We start from the raw sequence: 20451 nt of genomic DNA, 5'->3' as shown, positions 1-20451 counted from the left end.
TTCAGCAAGTTGAATATATCGTGCCGCTTATTTCTGGTCTGCCAAGTTTCTGTTATTACCTTATTTGTCTTTCCTTATAGCTTAAGGATTTCTTTTCCCTTGCTGCTTTCAGGTTTCTTTCCTTATCTCTATATAATGCAAAATTCACTCTACATCTTGGTGTTGGCCTGCTTTTTGTTGATTTTGATGGGAGTTCTTTGTGCCTCCTGGATTTGGAGGTCAGTTTCCTTCCCCAGATTAGGGAAGTTTACAGCTATAATTTGCTCAAATAAACCTTCTGCCCCCCTTTTCTTCTTCTGGGACTCCTATGATATGAATGTTATTATGCTTTATGGAGTCATTGAGTTCCCTAGGTCTGCATTTATGACCCAATATTTTTCTTTCCCTCTTCTTTTCAGCTTATTTTCCGTAATTCTATCTATTACTTATTCATTCCTCTGATACTTCCATCCTCGTGGTCATTACATTGTCAGTACCATGTCTCAGTCATAGCATTTTTTAAAAATTTTGGCCTGACTAGTTTTTAGGTCTTTTAAATCTGTGGTAAGTGTCCTCTATGCTTCTCTAAAGCACAGCTAGTATCCTTATAATTGTTTTAAATTCTGGTTCAGGAATATTATAACTGTTTTTTTTTTATTATAACTGTTTAATTAGATCCCTGGCCATGACCTCTTCCTTCTTGTGGGAAGAATTCCTCCATCTCGGCATCTCACTTGGGTCTCTTCTGTGTGTTACGAAAGCCTGTTATGTTTCATGCTCCTGAAAGTAATGGCTATATTAAGAAGAGGTCATAAAGTGTCCAGGGGCCTGCCACTTCAGGAAGGATTTCTGATTTATGCTGTGTGCACTCTGCTGTTGTGTTTTGGCCGCTCTTTTGCTCTGGTCAGTCCTCTGCAGAGTTTTCCTTGCCTGCAGTGGGGAGTGTTTGGAACTTATCCATTGTACAGCAAGTTTTAATTAGGTGGGTTTTGGTCTGCTTGTTAAAAGAGGCTAGATCCTATTTCCCCTAGAACTGAAGTTTTGTAGCACTCTATGTTCAGTAGATTTGGCACATGTGGGGTGGGGGATTGTGGTGGTCTTCTGGGGGAGCGGCCCGCTGCTGCTCTGATTCTCAGGTACACTTACCCCTAGCCCTAGTTTAAAAAAAAAAAAGCACCTACAGAGTGCACGGGGGCAGGGGTTGGTGTAAATGGCTCAAGCTTCCACTGTGAGCACTGTGCTGCTCACTAAAGTCCATCTATGCTGATGGGTGGGGGTAAAAATGGCATCAGCCCATTCTGTTTCATCCCCAGAGAAGCAAGTTCATGCCCATTGCTGTTCGGGAAGCCCTCACAGAAGAGTTAACAATCTTCCCTCATGTATTCCAAGCATCCCTCAAATCCCTGCCTTCACCCTGTGTCTGAACTGTCTGCCCACCTGGCAGCACAGTGCTCCTGTTTTATCTCGGGTGGGTTTCAAAACCCTATATTTTAGGGACTTGGTACAGCAGACCCATGCTGATCCTCCAGGGAAGACTCACCATGTTATGGCTGTGCTGGTTTGTCCCAGGGCAGACGTATGAACACACAGGGATGTGGACTTTATGGTAAAGTGCAGCAAAAAGTCAGTGTCCAGGTTAGGTGCCCTCAGCAGGTGCCTCTGCTCCTATCCTAATGAACAGGGTAGCTCAATGGTGCCCACCAGGTAGGCCATGTCCTCTCTCCCAAATGCACTCCTAAGAAGAGGAACTGTCTATTCTGGTGTGACCCAGAGGATCCTCAGAGCACAATATCCATTCTCGTGCCTCTGCCCTCCTTCCCCACAGGAGTGCTGCTAAGCCTGCCAGGCATGACCCCAGCCATGGCATGGACTTCTAAAACTTCAGACTTGGAGTTCTGCTGCTTATTAAAACTCGCAATAATCAGCCCCTCTTGTTTTCCCTGTCAATGGTTTTGGGAAGTGTTTTCCTTGTGCAATGCCCCGTGTACTGCTCGCTCTCTCCCCCCTACTCCCCCTGATCAGGGCTCCCTCCCCACCCACCCCACAGCATCTGCGATTCTTTTCTCCCCTTAATCACTTCTCCACACCTCCTACCTCCCATGATGTGGCCTTTTTTCTCCTGCTAGTTGTGCAGTCTGTTCTCTCAGTCCTCAGATTGATTTCTTGGGTGTTCAGAATGATTTGGATTTATCTAACTGTGCTCAAGGAACAAGGCAAGCATAAGATCCCCCTCCTCCTCCTTTTTAACTTCTCCCCAGGTCACACTTCTTAATGTATTTTTAGCATAAGTAAACTATGGCAAAATGTCATCAGAAGAAATCAGATTCCAAGAGTAAATTCTAAAGCTCATTACATTACTCTTAAATTTTATTAATGCCTTCAGTTTGTGCATCATTTAAAACAAGATATGTGCTTTATAAAGCATTCTTATACATAAATAGAACAATGAACAATTAAGTGATTTATCCTTAAAACATGCACATCATTTTTATTCAGGTGTGTATAAGAAAGGGAAATAAGCTTTAAGTCTTTTTCTTTGGATTAAAGACATTTGGAAATTATTATTCAGGAATCCCAAATGTTTTTCCTGGAACAAATGTGTTTTCAAATAAGAAATGTTGATGTAATCAAAAGGCATTAGTGTTGATAAAGAAGACCAAGAAATATCTGTGCCATGGGTAATCACCAAGAAAAGAGTTCCAGGGGAGCCTAAAGTATATGTCGAGTAAACGAATCCAGTAGCATAAATAAAAAGGTTTAGATGGAAGAACAGGTAGCATAAGCCAGATTGTGGGACACATATATATTCAAGGCACATGGCTAGGATTACACAGGTGGCTAAGTTTTATAGACTACTTTGTTCTTTCATTTGGAAAATAGTCAAATGTTATATAATTTCCATTTACTTGCATTCATTGATGAATAAATGCAATCAGATTTAGGGTAGCAAATGTCCTTTCAGATACACACCAAAAGTACATAATAGCTAACAGATGCCAGTGTAGCCAAAGCAGTATGATTATACTCCAGTTTTCCCACATTGCAGTTAAATGGACGTAAAGCTGTCTGGTACTATTCCTATATATCATCCTGTCTATTCTCAAGTTTCAAAACAATCCTTCAAAACTAGTCAGATTACATAATTTATTAATCCATAAAGGATACCAAAACTATTATTCAACAGAACTCAAACCCAAACCCTATAGTTGACAATATTCAGTTTGGGCTTTTCCCAGACTGGAAAAAAATTCCCACACTACATCCCCCTCACACACGTAAAATACTAGTACATCCACTGTGGTTCTCTTATTTTTCTCTGATGAACCAGAAGAATTTGCTTCTCCACCTCCTCCAGTATCCATTCTGTTAACTATATAATTGCCCTAAATATCCACCAAAAAAGGAAATATATAAAAAAACCCAAAGCTTTCAACCATATTTAAACCATCATCTTTTAAAATCAACTGTAATGGGGAAAAAGAGGATATCATGCTCTGCAAGGTTTATGAAAGGTCAAAACTTTCTTCCTGAACATGAATACTAGGAGGAAAAGATTAATTTTGTGTTTCTAATGGGCTAGCAAAATGTTCTCCAGATGACTGACAGAAAATGTCTAAAACTTTACCTGCATGGGCTCCTAGAAACAAGCAGCACCAACAAATTAATTACAATCCCCCAAATAACAATTCTCCATTTATACTGTTTTCAAGCACCTAAAACTCTTCAATAGCAAAAGACATTAAGATGAGATGTTAGCAATGCTATCTGTCTCTGGCATACTTTTGTGTGCACATAAAAAGTTCATCCAACATCTTAGTAGACAGCTCATAAGACTGGTGGTTTCTACCTTGGTGATGGCTTTGTGCAATCACAAACAAAAATGTTTTTCTAAATAGATGACTCTAATTAACATACTAAAGAAACAAAAGCCTTTTTAAGGCTACTGCTGCAATAAATGGTTCAATCTGAAGTGTGCTGGAATAAATTGGACAAAGATAAATCTGGAAGCGTACAACAAGATTAAAAAAAAGAAAAAGAGGGTTGAAGAGACTGGCAGACACCATCTGTCAGAATTCAAAGGCTTGAGTCACACAGATTGCTTTTAACTCCTTGTTGTCTCATATTCTTGGTTAATGATAACTTATCTTTTTTTTTATTTCTTCACACAACTTGGCCATGTAAATCCACCACAGAGAGGTGACACAATGATATAGATGAACACCTAGAGGGAGAAGGAAGGCAATTTTATTTTCTTAAATCTATCATAAGCTCATAAATAATATATAAAGCAAAGTAAAAACCTATTAACAGATACTGGTTCCATTACACAGTAGCAGTTGTGTAATAATATAATACACCAATCAAGTACTTTCAAAGGCAGAAGTGCAGTTAAAGTGATCCTTTCTGATATAAAACTCACACATCTGACATAGAACTTCATATTTATTTATTTATTTTTTTAAATAATTTTTTTTGATTTTTATTTATTTATGATAGTCACAGAGAGAGAGAGAGAGAGAGGCAGAGACACAGGCAGAGGGAGAAGCAGGCTCCATGCACCGGGAGCCCGACGTGGGATTCGATCCCGGGTCTCCAGGATTGCGCCCTGGGCCAAAGGCAGGCGCCAAACCGCTGCGCCACCCAGGGATCCCCCATATTTATTTATTTTTTAAAGATATTATTTACTTTTTTAAAAAAAGATTTTACTTATTCACTCATTAGAGACAGAGACAGAGAGAGAGAGAGAGAGAGAAAGAGAGAAAGACACAGGCAGAGGGAGAAGCAGGCTCCATGCAGGGAGCCCGATGTGGGACTCAATCCCAGGACTCCAGGATCATGTCCTGGGCCCAAGGCAGACGCTAAACCACTGTGCCCTCCAGGGATCCCCCTTAAAGTACATTTTTAATAATAAATGCTTGTTGACATTACTAGATTCCAAAAAATAGATTTATTTTAAATATTGGCTTCACTGCCAATTGATTTAGTCAATTGTCTTGCTTTAAATTATGACTTTTTTTTGATATCTTTAAGCAGTTGATTTCATAACTCAACACTTGGGGAAAAATATGTTTCTGAATTCCATGCTTGCTCCCAAAAGTCAGCAGTGTGTTTTTGCCTTACTTCTCTACAAATGAGCGGGAGGGGGATGGTTTACAGCAAATTCTGGTTATTAATGAATAAACTACTTTTATATACACATACAGATATTCTGATTTGACATTAAGTTGACTGCCACAGCTGAAATATAAGGATTTTTAAAGCTTAAGTGCAATATATTAGGTGACAACAACTTTTGGGAAAGATTGAGACTGCATTAACAGCAGTGCTATGCATGTAGTAAGTAGTCAGTAAATAAAATCTGAATTTAATGATAATCCAGCTTTATAAAACAACCTAAATTTGCAGACCCAACTTGAAGGAAGAAGCTAAGCTGAGGAGCCTAGAATGTGCCACCTGAGTTATTTGAGGCTATGGCACAATTTCCAGTATAAAATCAACAGATCAATTGGCTGCTCTTCTCTGTTAGGTAAATGCAGCTATCTAAGGTGGAGGTCCTTCAAAAGAGTTCAAGGAAACGTGGAGCTGAGTCATAGGTTACTGCTGAGAGTTAACTTTGGGCTTCTGCAAATGGCAAGAGGATACGGAGAAAGTCGGCTTCTCCTTCTGCCCTTCCTCCTCCCTATGCTCTCTCCCTCTCTTATTCTTTCTCTCTCTCTGAAATAAATTTATAAAATCTTAAAAATTTTGAAGCATAGCTATGAAAAATTAATACATAGAATGAATAGGGATGAAAAGAAAATTAGCTTGCAGGAAGAGTGAGCTGAATAATTCTCTCAAATGTAACGCAAAAAAGAGGAGTTTAAGCATATTAAGAAGGTTACCAGACATTCAAGATAGTTCAAAGAGGTCCAATATCTGCTTACATAAGGGTTACAAAAGGACAACAGTATATATAGACTCATTTATAAACAAGAGATCTACTAAATAAACCTTAGAAAATTAAACTACATAATGGCCACTTGGTATTTACCCCAGAAATGAAAGGATAGTTAGTTATAAGTATACTTATCAATGTAATTCTATATATTGATATTAAATGTAGATCATATTATCAAGTCTCATATTATCAAGTCATTGGGAAGAGAAATAGCATTTCCCAAAATTAAATGCCTATTCCTGACTAAAACTTTAGGCAATTCAGAAACATAAAGTTCTTTAACTTGACAAGAATTCATAATATATACCACTCTTTTTAAAAAGATTTTATTTACTTGAGAGAGACAGATAGAGAATGCATGGGGGGAGGGACAGATGGAAGAAGAAGGAGAAGCACTCTCCACTTGAGCAAGGAGCCCAATGTGGACCTCCATCCCAGTACCCTGGGATCACGACCTGAGCCGAAGGCAGATGCTTAATCAACTAAGCCACCCAGGCGTCCCTACATATCAGTCTTATAAATGAAATATTAGAAGCATTCCAATTAAAACCAGGAACTAAAGATGTCCACTGACACCATAATATTCAACATCGCTAGTAACTGAAAATCATATAGACATACATACCTATATAAAATTATATAGAATTATATATTACATGTATATATAAATTTGTTTTTTTTTTTAATTTTTTTTTAAATTTTTATTTATTTATGATAGTCACAGAGAGAGAGAGAGAGGCAGAGACATAGGCAGAGGGAGAAGCAGGCTCCATGCCGGGAGCCTGACGTGGGTCTCGATCCCGGGTCTCCAGGATCGCCCCCTGGGCCAAAGGCAGGCGCCAAACCGCTGCGCCACCCAGGGATCCCAGTATATATAAATTTGATAAGGCTGAAATTATTAAGAGATGGTATCATAATTTACATATAGTATGAATAAAAAAAATCACAGCCTATGGCTTGTAAGCTAGGAATGGTTTTTATTTTTTTAAAGGTTCAAAGAAAAAGGATATGTGACAGAGACTACATACAGCCTGAAAAGTATAAAATATTTACTATATGGTTCTTTACAGAATGCTTGCTGACTCCTTAGAAAAGAATCAGAATACAGAAGAATAAACTGAAAACTATTACAACTAGTAAGAGTTGTACAAAGTTGACAGACACAAAAAATAGATATATTAGAAAAAACAGAAATAAAGAAATGGAGCATGCAACCAACTAGAAAATAGAATTATAATTAGAAAATACAGAATTAATTACAAAATGTAATTTTAAATTTTTTATTTATTTATGATAGTCACAGAGAGAGGGAGAGAGAGAGGCAGAGACATAGGCAGAGGGAGAAGCAGGCTCCATGCACCGGGAGCCCGACGTGGGATTCGATCCCGGGTCTCCAGGATCGCGCCCTGGGCCAAAGGCAGGCGCTAAACCGCTGCACCACCCAGGGATCCCCAAAATGTAATTTTAAAAGAATCTCATTTCAGTAGTGACAAAAACATGAAATATCCAGGAATATTTGGAATGCCTTGCCTGACTCCTTACATATAAACATTCTCAATAGGAAGATGGGGTTTCAGAATATTTTGGAGTAACTTCATAGGAAAGCTGATTATTAAGAATTCCAGCATCCAGTTTCTTAAAGATTGAAAAATAAAACAACACACTAAAATGACAAAAACTTACGATTGATACGATGATGATGATGATAGTAAGTTTGAGATTCTTCATACACATGGCTCGTGCAAGATTTCTACTTGTTGTTTTGAAGGTGACAGACTCGAAAAAAAATAAAACATTAATTATTTGATCCCTGGCACAGACTATGTGACCGATTTGTAGTAATACCTGTAAAACTTTTACTTTTGTTAATTATGTTGAATCATGAATTCATTACTCTTTTCATGGGTAGAGACTAGCCATTCATAATCACTAGATCTCAGCGGTACTCTGTCAGGTGTATGGTAGGCAGTACAAGCCCACTGGAAAAGCTTCTTCCCTTTTTCTTGTCCACTGAAGTAAGGCAGGTGGTGTCAAGTATCAGAAGTGGCTCCTCCTGCTACTGTGAAAGCCTTTTCCTCTTTATGATCCCAGGAAGAAAGGTTGCAGAAAGCCAGTCGGTTGCAAACACATTTGCCTGTTCTGCCCAATATAATCCTGAGATTTTGAGCCATAAAAATCAGTTCAATTTCCATATGAAGATATGTATTTACTTGTATGAGGCCCAACACCCAAGGAACTTTGCTCCTTCAGTTATCCATTTTCTTTTGCAACACTGACTTCTCAGTATCTACTGAACCAGTCCCACCAGGACACAAAGAGTTCAAAACAACCAAACAACAAAATTCCCTAATAGCCCAGCAATTCTACTCCTAAGTATATATCAAACAGAGCTGTATGCCCAAATTCACTAAAAGTGGAATGAACATTTCAATTATCCATATACTTCATATACTCAAGAAGGTAGAGGAAAATATGCACATGTATAGGAAACACGTGGAAGATATAAAAAAGAATCAGATCAAACTTATAGAGATGGAAACTCTATGAGGAGGGAATAACAGATTACACACAACAAAAGAAAATTAATAGCAACTATCCTAAATGAAATACAGAAAGAAAGACTGAAAAAAATGAACAGATCAACGGAACAAAGTAGAGAATCCAGAGTAAGAATGGATTCCCCAACAGGAGAACATGGATAAACAAACTGTGGTAAACAGACTTACACAATCGAATAGTACAAAACAATAAAACTGTCACATTGAACAATATGAATGAATCTCATAGTGTAACAGTGAAAGATGCCAGAGAGAAGCTAGTATATAACATATGAATCCATTTCTATACATTTAAGAACAGAACATCATCTAGTGTAATATAAGTCATAAAATGGTTACCTCTGTTGGGGATCATTAACAGAAAGGAATATGAGGCAGCTTTCTACAGTATTCAAAATGTGTTTTTCTTTTTTTATCTTAACCTAAGTGGCGGTTACATGCATATAGACACATGTGTAAAAAGTAACTAAGTGGTACACTTGCTGCACTTTATTCCGTATAAAAATCTATACATAGAAACACACCCATAAAGAAACACACTCGTTAGTTAATTAGTACCTTTTGTTATTCTGGGTCACAGAGTCAACAAAATTAAAGATTTATTTGGAAATTACAAGCTATACTAACACTGGCCAGACCCAGACCATTCTAGCTAAAGAGAGTAATCTTCATGGATTAAGAATTCTTTTTTTAAAATTTATTTATTTATTTATGATAGTCACACACACAGAGAGAGAGAGAGAGAGAGAGAGAGAGAGAGGCAGAGACACAGGCAGAGGGAGAAGCAGGCTCCATGCACTGGGAGCCCGACGTGGGATTCGATCCCGGGTCTCCAGGATCGCGCCCTGGGCCAAAGGCAGGCACCAAACCGCTGCGCCACCCAGGGATCCCAGATTAAGAATTTGATCTGCAGGTATGGGATCAGACACTTTTTTGCCCCATAGTAATGGATTACAAAGTGAGCCTTTATTAGAAACCTGGTATTTTGAGTTGCTATACGGTACTATGCTTCCTCGCTTCCTCCAATTAACATGTGCTTTGACTTAAAACTATTATCCTCCTAAGAACTACTGTTAATAGATGCCCCCGTACAACTGATAATAACAATAAACACTGAAGTAGTTCTTACCATGCACAAGACACTGTGTTAGGCACTTTGTGTGCATTATCTGATTTAATGAGATACATCTCCATTTTACAGACAATGATCCTGAGGCACGGAGAGGTTAAGTAACTTGCCTAAATTCACACAACTACTAAGTGGCAGAGACAAGAATCAATCCCAGGCAGCCTGAGTGTAGAGCTTGTGCTCCTAAACACTACAATCTAGCTGCCAATAGATCCATCACTCATGGATCCATTTCAAGGTATAAGCTACTCTGGTTTTAAATTTGTAATTGCGTAGGGCAGCCTGGGTGGCCCAGCGGTTTAGCCCTTCCTTCAGCCCAGGGCTGGATCCTGGAGATCCGGGATCAAGTCCCATATCAGGCTCCCTGCATGGAGCCTGCTTCTCCCTCTGCCTGTGTCTCTGCCTGTGTCTCTGTGTGTGTGTGTGTGTGTGTGTCTCCCATGAATAAATAAATAAAAAAATTGTAATTGTGTAGACCGAAAAAATTTAACTGATCTCTGCCGTCCATCTATCATCTTTCCTGAAAACCTTCATCCACTATCCAGACGGAAAATGCAAAGACACACATCATTGTAGCATAAGTAGGTTAACAGGGACACACTGAAACTTTTAAGGCTCATTGGTCTTTCCCAATTTGACTCTTGCTTGATACAGTGAAGGCTCAAGCTGTCACGGTAGGCAAGAAAGTGACTGAATTGTCCAGTTTTCAGGATTCACACTGGATCACAACTGGCCTGCATATTTATTTGTTTCATGTTTCACACAACGAATAGCAACAGAATGTTATATGCAGCTGAGCTAAACTATAAAGGCATAAATCTAAAGCTTTAAAAATTTGTTTCAGCACACTGAGTATGTTTCACAAATCAAAATTTCCTTAACGGTTACTAATGGGTTGTGGCTTTCATTCTATGCCTCATTGTTATCCTCAACATCACAACATAATCACGTAATAGAGTCAGAAAGAAAAAACCCTGTAAATAATTATATTTAACATATTTCCCTATTATGTTAGTCATCAGTTTGTCTACTTTAGATACTGAACAATATTACCATATCTCATACTTACCGAATCCACAAGATTTTCTGTTTTATCTATCAATAATTCCAATCTTTCTCCTCGCTGAGCTACCAGATCTGAAAATGTTGGAGAAACCAGAAAATATTACGTTTACATAACAAATAGGCAATTTTTGTCTTTAAGCAAAATCTAGTTTTAATTATACCTGGTATTCTTGAAAACTCATATATATTAGATAAGCACTTTTATCTTTAAGTAATAAAAGACTTTATTTAGTAAAGCTGATCAACTATAAAGTAAGGGTTGGCAGGTTTTTTTCTGTAAAAGGCCACAGTCCTAATATTTTAGGCTTTCTTTTTTTTAAGATTTTATTTATTTATTCATGAGAGATACAGAGAGAGAGGCAGAGACACAGGCAGAGGGAGAAGCAGGCTCCCTGCGGGGAGCTTGATGTGGGACATCAGGATCACACCCTGGGAAGGAGGCAGACGACCAACAGCTGAGCCACCAGGGGGCTCTATTTTAGGCCTTCTGAATCAAATGGTCTTGCCATAATTACTCAACTCTGTCAGATATAGACAATATGTAAATAAATGGGTGTGACAGTATTCCAGTGGAACTTTATGCAGATTTGATCCAAGGTTTACAGTTTGCAAACTCTAAATTAAGGATACAATATGAGAGTCTAAAAAACGAGCTCTCAAAATGAGTGAGAGTTGGATACTTCCAGAATTATAGTATGAAAAATTCTACAGACCCTCTCTCCAACAAAACAACTATAACTTGAAAAATCATGTAAACAAACAACACTCACCACCACTTAAAATCTCTGAAAACTATGAATGTCCTAAAGGCATACAGCAAATGGAGAAACCTATACAAAACAGTTATGTAATATTTATTTTTTAAAGATTTTATGTATTTATTCCTGGGAGACACAGAGAGAGGCAGAGACACAGGCAGAAGGAGAAGCAGGCTCCCTGCAGGAAGCCCGAAGTGGGACTCGATCCCAGGACCCCGGGATCACACCCTGAGCCACCCAGGTGCCCCTTATCTAATTTTTAGTAAGTCAGTCTATGGCACTTGAGCCATAACACGCTCCACCCCACAGCTGAGCCAGAAGCTCTACTTCTGGCAAGTAAAGTCTGGAGGCTCTTTCCCTCCAGGTCTCCATCAAAGGCTATGCTTTCTCTGCAGCTGGGAAAAGTCATCAACATTTCTCTTCCCATCTTACCCCAGGCCTAGATCCATGATGCACAGAAGTTCTATTCCCACAAGGCATGCCTGACAGGTCCGGGGTTCCTTTCCTTCACCTAGCTCTACACATAGGGCACAAGCTCTTTTAGAACTTGGATTAGATTTCCCTGGATCAATTTATGTCTGGGGAACTGTTACCAAAAAATACAGCAGTTAGCCAGCAATTAGTGGAGGCTAACATCTGGGTGTAACAGCAACAGAGACAAGCTAGAAGGTGAACACGGAGAACAGGAAGAGAGACACTCAGGGAAGTTGTGTCACTCCAGTGTGACTACACGCTCAAGGATAGTCCCTCTGGGAAACGACATTAGAGACTGCACACTGTGGGAAAACTAAAGTTCAAAGACAAAGTCCAGCCCAGTCATTAAGCAAATAACCAAACAACCAACCTCACAGGATAGGAATCAGTACCCAGAGTTGCTATAATACATTAACTAAAACACCTAGTTTTCAACAAAAATTATAAGATATGGAAAAAAACCCAGGAAATGGATAAATATACAGGAAAAAGAGCAGAGGTTGGAAACTTACTCTGCGGCGGGGAGGGGGAGCACTCAAGCTATTGGAGTTACCAATGGAATGATATTAGAAATCACTAAGAAGGAAAATTTATGAGATGAAGCAAAAGCAGTGCATAAAAGGAAATTTGTAGCAGTAAACACCTACGTTAAAGGGAAGATAACGCACAATTCAGTCTATAATTGTATTCCCCTGAAATTCATATATTGAAGCCCTAACCTCTAACTGGATGGTATTTGGAGATAAGGGACTTTAGGATATCAGTAGGTCTATATGAGGCCCTGAGGGCTTATGGTGGAATTAGTGTACTTGTAATAAAAGTCACCAGAGAGCTTACTCTCTGTCTTACTTTCTGCCATGTGAGGACACAGTGAGAGGGGCCATCTGCAATCTGGGAAGAGAGTTCTCATCAGAATCTGACTAGGCAGGCACCTTGATCTTGGACTTCAAGCCTCCAGAATCATTGAGAAAATGAATTTATTTAAACCATCCAGACTACAGTAATTTTTTTTATAATAGCTGGAGCAGATTGAAAAAAAGATCTCATACTAATAACTGTCTACCTTAATTAACATACTAAATCCTAAGCTAAAGGAAATAAAAAAACAAAAATTTAAAGACAGAACAGAAAAACACTAGAGAAAAATCAATGAAACAAGAAATAGGTTTTTGGAAAAGATCAACAAAATTGACAAAACCTTGCATAAACTGAGCAAGAAAAAAAGACAACTCGAATTACTGGAATAATCACTATCAATTTCACAGAAACGAAAGGGATCCTAAAAGAATACAATAAGCAAGAGTATGTCAATGTATTAGGCAACTTAGATGAAATGGATAAATTCCTAGAAAGACATAAACCAGCAAAACAAATTCTAGATGAAATAGGAAATCTGAATAGTTACAACAAATTGAATGATTACAATTTTTTAAAAAAATTTGACTATAGTTGACGCACAATTGTTACATTCACTTGGAGGCACAACACAGTGATTCAGTTTCTCTGTATGTTAGGCTATGCTTAGCACAAGGGTAGCTACCCTCTGCCTCCGTACATGCTCTCCTCAACTATATTCCCTGTGCTCCACCTTTCACCCTTCTGACTTACTAATTCCCATAACTGAAACCCTGTATCTCCCACTCCCCTTCACTCATTTTGGCCACCCCACCACCACCCTCCCCTCTGGTAACCATTCATTTGTTCTGTGTATTTATGGGTCTATTTCTGCTTTTTTGAAAAAAATTATCTATTTGAAAGAAACAGAGAGAGAACGAGTGGAGGGATGGAGAGAGGGAGAAGCAGACTTCCCGCTGAGCAGGGATTCCCCATGCGGGGCTCAATTCCAGGACCCTGAGACCATGACCTAAGCTGAAGATAGATACTTAATCAACAGAGCCACCCAGGTGCCCCTTTGCTTTTGTGTGTGTGTATGTTCCTTTGCTGTTTAGATTCTACACATGAGAGAAACACATGGTATTTGTCTTTCTCTAATTGACTTATTTCACTTAGCCTAATACTCTCTAGGTCCATCCATGTAGTCGCAAATGGCAAGATGCCATTTTTATAGCTGCATAATATTCCATTACATGTACATACTGCATCCCCTTTATCCACTCATCAATGGACACGTGGGCTGCTTCCACATCTTGGCTCTTGTAAGTGATGCTGCAATAAACACAAGTATGCATATATCCTTTCCAATTAGTGTTTTCATTTTTTGGGGGGTAAATACCCTGTAGTGGAATTATTGCATCATATGGTACTTCGATTTTTAATTTTCTGAGCAACCTCCATACTGTGGCTGTCCCATCTATACCGACAAATGCTGCGTGAGGGTTTTTCTCCACATCCTCACAGATACTTGTTATTTCGTTATTTCTTGATTTTTGATACTAGCCATTCTCACCAGTGTAAGGTGATAACTCATTGTAGTTTTTATTTGCCTTTCCCTGATGATGAGGGATGTTAAGCATCTTTTCATGGGTCTGTTGGCCACGTGTATGTCTCCTTTGGAAAAGTGTTCATGTCTTCTACCCTTTTTAAAATATTTTATATATCTATTCATCGAGACACACACAGAGAGAGAGAGGCAGAGACTCAGGCAGAGGGAAAAGCAGGCTCCATGCTGGGAGCCCGACGCGGGACTGGATCCTCGGTCTCTGGAATCACACCCTGGACCGAAGGTGGCGCAAAACCGCTGAGCCACCTGGGCTGCCCCTTCTGCCCATTTTTTAATCAGATTGTTTTCTTGATGTTGAGTTGTATAAATTCTTTGAATATTATAGAAATTAATCCCTTATCAGATATCATCTGCAAAAATCTCCTCCCATTCTGTAGGTTGCCTTTGAGTTTTGTTGATGGTTCTCCTTTACTGTGCAGAAGCTTTTTATTTTGATGTAGTCCCAATAGTTTTCGCTTTCGTTTCCCTTGCCTCAGGAGACACCTCTAGAAAAATGCTGCTAAGGCCAATGTCAAAGAAATTACTGCCAGGGTTCTCTTCCAGGATTTTTATGGTTTCAGGTCTCACATTTAGTTCCTTAGTCCTTTTTGAGTTTACTTTTATGTATGGTTAAAAAAAAAAGTGGTCCAGTTTTCCCAACACCATTTCTGGAAGACACCAACTTTTCCTCATTGTGTGTTCTTGCCTCCTTTGTCATATATTAATTGATGACATAAGTGTGGGTTTATTTCTGAGCTATTTTGTTCCATTGGGCTGTGTGTCTATTTTTGTGCAAGTACCATGCTGTTTTGATTACTACGGCTTTGTACTATGTTTTGAAATCTGGGATTGTGATATTACCACCTTTGTACCTCTTACGATTGCTATGGCTTATTTGGAGTCTTTTGTGGTTCCATACAAATTTTAGTATCACTTGTTCTAATTCTGTGAAAAATACTATTGGTATTTTGATTGGGATTATATTGAATTGTAGATTGCTTTGAGTAGTATGGACATTTTAACAATGTTGATTTTTCCAATCCATGAGCTTGGAGTAATATCTTTCTGTTTCCTTGTGTTGTCTAAAATTTCTTTCATGAATGTTTTATAGTTTTTAGAGTACAAGTCTTTCACCTACTCGGGCAAGTTTATTCCTAGGTTTGTTTATTCGTTTGTTTTTTGGTACAATTGCAAGTGGAATTGTTTTCCTAATTTTTTTCTGCTACTTTAGTTATAAGCATATAGACACACTACTGATGTTTTAGTATAAATTTTGTATCCTGCAATTTTACTGAATTTATTACTTCTAGTACATTTTGGTGGAGTCGTTAGGGTTTTCTCCATATAATATCATGTCATCTGCAAATAGAAACAGCTTAACTACAACCTCACCAATATGGATACCTTGTATTTTGGTTGTCTGATTGCAGTACTCTGTTGAATAAAAGTGGTGAGAGTGGGGACACCAGGGTGGTGCAGTCGGTTAAGCATCCAATTTTCGGTTCTGGCTTAGGTCATGATCTCAGGGTTGTGAGATCAAACCCTACACTGGGTTTTGTGCTCAGTACAGAGTCTGCTTGAAATTCTCCCTCTGCCTCTGCCCCACCTCTCTTGGACTCTCTAAAATAAATAAATTTTTTAAAAGGTGGTGCGAGTGCACATTCTTGTCTTTTTCCTGATCTTAAAGGAAAAGTGCTGCGATTTTCGCCAGTGAGTATGTTAGCTGTGGGTTTGTCATGTATGGCATTATTATGTTGAGGTATGTTCCCTATAAAATCACTTTGTTGAGAGTTTGAATGCAATTCAAATTTTGTCAAATACCTTTTCTGTATCTATTGAAATGATAGGATTTTTATTCTTTTAAAAAATTTTTTGGAGTTCAATTTGCCAACATATAGCATAATACCCAGTGCTCATCCCATCAAGTGCCCCCCTTAGTACCCATCACTCAGTCACCCCCACCCTCCACCCACCTCTCCTTCCACTACCCCTTGTTCGTTTCCCAGAGTTAGCTGTCTCTCATGGTTTGTCACCCTCATCGGTTTTTTCACTCATTTTCTCTCCTTTCCCTTTATTCCCTTTCACTAATTTTTATATTCCCCAAATGAATAAGACCATATAATGTTTGTCCTTTTCCGACTGACTTATTTCTCTCAGCATAATACCCTCCAGGTCCATCCATGTCAAAGCAAATGGTGGGTATTTGTCATTTCTAATGGCTGAGGAATATTCCATTGCATACATAGACCACATCTTTGTTTTACTGATGTGGTGTATCGCGTTGATGGATTTACATATATGTTACCATCCATGCATCCCCAGAATCCATCCCATTGGATCATGGTAGTGATCTTTTAAATGTACTGTTGGATGTGGTTCACTAATATTTTGTTGAGGATTTCTGAATCTATGTTCATCAGGGATATTGGTCTGTTTCCCTTTTTTTTGTGATGTCTTTGTGTGGTTTGGTATCGGGATAATGTTGGCCTTGTAGAATGTATTTGGAAGATTTCCTTCTTCTTCTATTTTTTTAAATAGTTTGAGGAGAATGGGTATTAACTATTCTTTAAATGTTTGGTAGAATTCCCATGTGACCATCTGGTCCTGAATTTTTAATTTTTGGTAGATTTCTGATTACTGATTCAATTTTGTTACTAGCAATTGGTTTGTTCAGATTTCCTATTTCTTCTTAATTTGGTTTTGGAATTTTAGAATATTTCTAGAAATTTACCCATTTCTTCTAGGTTGTCCATTTTTCTTGGCATATAATTTTTTAGTACTTTACTATAACCTTTTTATTACTGTGGTGTTGGTTATTCTCTTTTATTCTGATTTTATTTGGGTCATTTTTAAATTTATTAAATCAAAAAAATGTAATTCCAGTGTAGATAACATACAGTGTTATATTAGGTTCAGGTGTACAATACAATGATTCAACAGTTCCATATATTACTCAGCACTCATCAAGATAAGTGTACTCTTAACCCCCTTTACCTGTTTCACACCCCACCTTCCCACTAGTAATCATCTGTTCACTATTAAGAGTATGTCTTTTGGTTTGTATCCTTTTTTACCTTTGTTCATTTTATTAATCCCACATTAGGAGTGAAATCATATGGTATTTGTCATTCTCTGGCATATTTTGTTTAGCACTATACTCTCTAGATCAATCACGCTATTGCAAATGGCAATTTTTCATTATTTTTTATGGCTTAATAATATTCCTGTGTGTCTGTGTATGATATCTTTATCCATTTATCTATTGATGGACAATCGGGCTTCTTTCATAGTTTGGCTATTGTAAATAATGCTGCTACAGACATAGGCATGCATATATTCCTTTAAATTGGTGCTTTGAATTCTCTGGATAAATACACAGTAGTGTAATTAAGAATAGTAAGGTAGTTCTATTTTTAACTTTTTGAGGAACCTCCACACTGTTTTCTATAGTGGCTGCATCAGCTTGCATTCCCACCAACAGTGTAAAAGGGTTCCCCTTTCTCCACATCCTCACCAACACATTGTGTTTTTTATTTTAGCCATTCTGACTTGTGTTAGGTGATATCTCATTGTAGTTTTGATCCACATTTCCTTAATGATGAGTGATGTTGAGATCATTTTAGATGTCTGTTGGCCATCTGGATATCTTCTTTAGAGAAACGTCTGTTCATGTCTTCTGCCCATTTTTTAACTGGAATAGTTGGTGGCTTTGATGTTGAGTTGTAGAAGTTCTTTATATATTTTGGAACAAAGCTTTTAACAGGTATGTCATTTGCAAATATATTCTTCCTTTCAGTAGGTTGTCTTATAATTTTATTGTTTCCTTTTCTGTGTGGAAGCTTTTTATTTTGATGAAGTCTCAATAGTTTATTTTTGCTTTGGATTCCCTCGCCTCAGGAGACTTATCAAGAAGGATGTTGCTACGATCAATGTCAGAGAACATAATGCCTGTGTTCTCCTCTAGGATATTTATAGTTTCAGGTTTCACATTTAGGTCATTAATCCATCTTGAGTTTACTTTTTTGTGTATGGTGTAAGGAAGAGGTCCAGTTTTCCTCCCACTTCTCAAAGAGACTTTTTCCCCATTGCATATTCTTGCTTCCTTGGTCAAAGATTAACTGATCATATAATTGTGGGTTTATTTCTGGGCTCTCTGTTCTGTTCCATTGATCTGTGTGCCAATTTTTGTGCCAGTACCATACTGCTTTGATCACTACAGCTCTATGATATAACTTGAAGTCTGGAATTCAGATACTTCCAGGTTTGTTTTTATTTTTCAAGATTACACTGGCTATTCCAGGTTTTTTTGTGGTTCCATTCAAATTTTGGACTGTTCGTTCTACTCCTGTGAAAAGTGCTATTGATATTTTGATAGGGATTGCATTAAATCTGTAGATTGTTTTGGATAGTACAGACATTTTAACAATGTTTGTTCTTCTAATCCATAAGCATGGAATGTCTTTCCATTTCTTTGCCTCATCTTCAATTTCTTTCATCAGTGTTTTATAGTTTTCAGAGTACAGGTCTTTCATCTCTTTGGCTCAGTTTATTCCTAGAGATTTTATTACGTTTGATGCAACTGTTAAAGGGATTTTTTTCTTAAGTTCTCTTTCTGCTGCTTCAATATCAATGTATAGCAAGGCAACAAATTTCTATACATCAATTTTGTATCCTGTGACTTCACTGAATTGACTTATAGTTCTACTAGCTTTTTGGTGGAGTCTTTAGGGTTTTCTACATTTAGTATTATGCCATCTGCAAAGACTGAAAGTTTAGCTTCTTCCTTGCTGAACTGGATGCCTTTTATTTACTTTTGTTGTGTGAATGCTGTGGTTAGGACTTCCAGTCATGTTGAATAAAAGTGGTGAAAGTGGACATCCCTGTCTTATTCCTTACCTTAGGGGTAAAGCTTTAGAGGTTTCTCCCCATTGAGGATGTTAGCTATGGGTTTTTCATATAAGGGCTTTATAATGTTGAGGTATGTTCCCTCTAAAACTACTTTGTTGAGGGTTTTAATCATAAATGGATGTTATTTTTCAAATGTTTTTTCTGCATCCTTTGAAATGACGATATGGTTTTTATCTTTTCTCCTCTTGATATGAGGTAGCACATGAATTGATTTTCATATACTGAACCACCCTTGCAGCCCAGGTATAAATCCCACTTGTGTGAGGTGGATGAGGTTTTTCAAATGTATAACTGGATTTGGTTTGCTAGTATTTTGTTGAGGACATTTTCATCTATGTTCATGAGAGATATTGGCTTGTGGTTCCCTTTTTTTGTGTTGTCTTTATCTGTTTATCTGGTTTGGGTATCAGGGTAATTCTGGCCTCACAGAATGAATCTGGAACCTTTCCTTCCTGTTTTATGTTTTGGCAAAGTTTGAGAAGAATAGGTATTAATTCTTCTTCAAAAAATCCTTCATAGAATTCCCCTGTGAAGCTGTCTGGTCCTGGACTTTGATCTGTTGGGAGTTCTTCTTGTTACTGATTCAACTCCATTGCTGGTAATTGGTCTGTTCAAATGTTCTATTTCTTTCTGCTTCAGTTTTGGTAGATTATGTTTCTACGAATTTGTCCATTTCTTCCAGATTGGCCAGTTTGTTTGCATATACTTTTTCATGATATTCTCTTACAATTATTTGTATTTCTGTGGTGTCAATTGTTATTTCTCCTCCTTCATTTCTGATTATTTGCTCTCTCTCACTCTCTTTCGCTCTCTTTCTCTTGTCTGGCTAGGTTTATGAATTTTGTTAAAATCTTCCAAGAAACTGCTCGTTTCTTTGATTTTTTTTTTAACTTTCCACTTCATTTATTTCTGCTCTAATACTTATTATTTCCTTTCTTCTGCAAGTATTGGGTTTTATTTGCTCTTTCAATATTTAGGTGTAAGGTCAGATTTGTTTACTTGAGATTTTTCTTGTTTCTTGAGGTAGGCCTGTGTTGCTATAAACTTCCCTCTTAGAACTACTTTTACTGCATCCCAAAGATTTTTCGACCATTTTATTTTCATTTACAATTCTCTCCAGGTAATTTCTGATTTCTTCTTTGATTTCTTGGTTGATTAATTTATTATTTAGTAGGATGTCATTTAACCTCCATGTATTTGTT

The 20451-nt window shown here is 37.8% G+C and overlaps 1 protein-coding gene across 2 annotated transcripts in view; it reads right to left on the bottom strand.

Moving 5' to 3' along the window:
- Positions 1-2328: 2328 nt before the first annotated feature.
- The window catches only part of VAMP7 (vesicle associated membrane protein 7), a 71231-nt gene continuing 53108 nt past the window's right edge, over positions 2329-20451 (bottom strand). For both annotated transcript variants that reach the window (XM_025988984.2, XM_072743663.1), the window contains 3 exons: positions 10674-10741; positions 7601-7693; positions 2329-4201 (listed from right to left, as the gene is read on the bottom strand). In XM_025988984.2, coding sequence (XP_025844769.1) covers positions 4133-4201; positions 7601-7693; positions 10674-10741 — 230 coding nt within the window. In that variant the 3' untranslated portion in view covers positions 2329-4132. The remainder of the gene's footprint in view (positions 4202-7600; positions 7694-10673; positions 10742-20451) is intronic.

This window comes from Vulpes vulpes, chromosome X (genome assembly GCF_048418805.1).
Source record: "Vulpes vulpes isolate BD-2025 chromosome X, VulVul3, whole genome shotgun sequence".
NCBI classification, from domain to species: Eukaryota; Metazoa; Chordata; class Mammalia; order Carnivora; family Canidae; genus Vulpes; species Vulpes vulpes.
The sequence above is the reverse complement of the archived record's forward strand: the minus strand, read 5'-3'. Positions and strand labels throughout refer to the sequence as shown.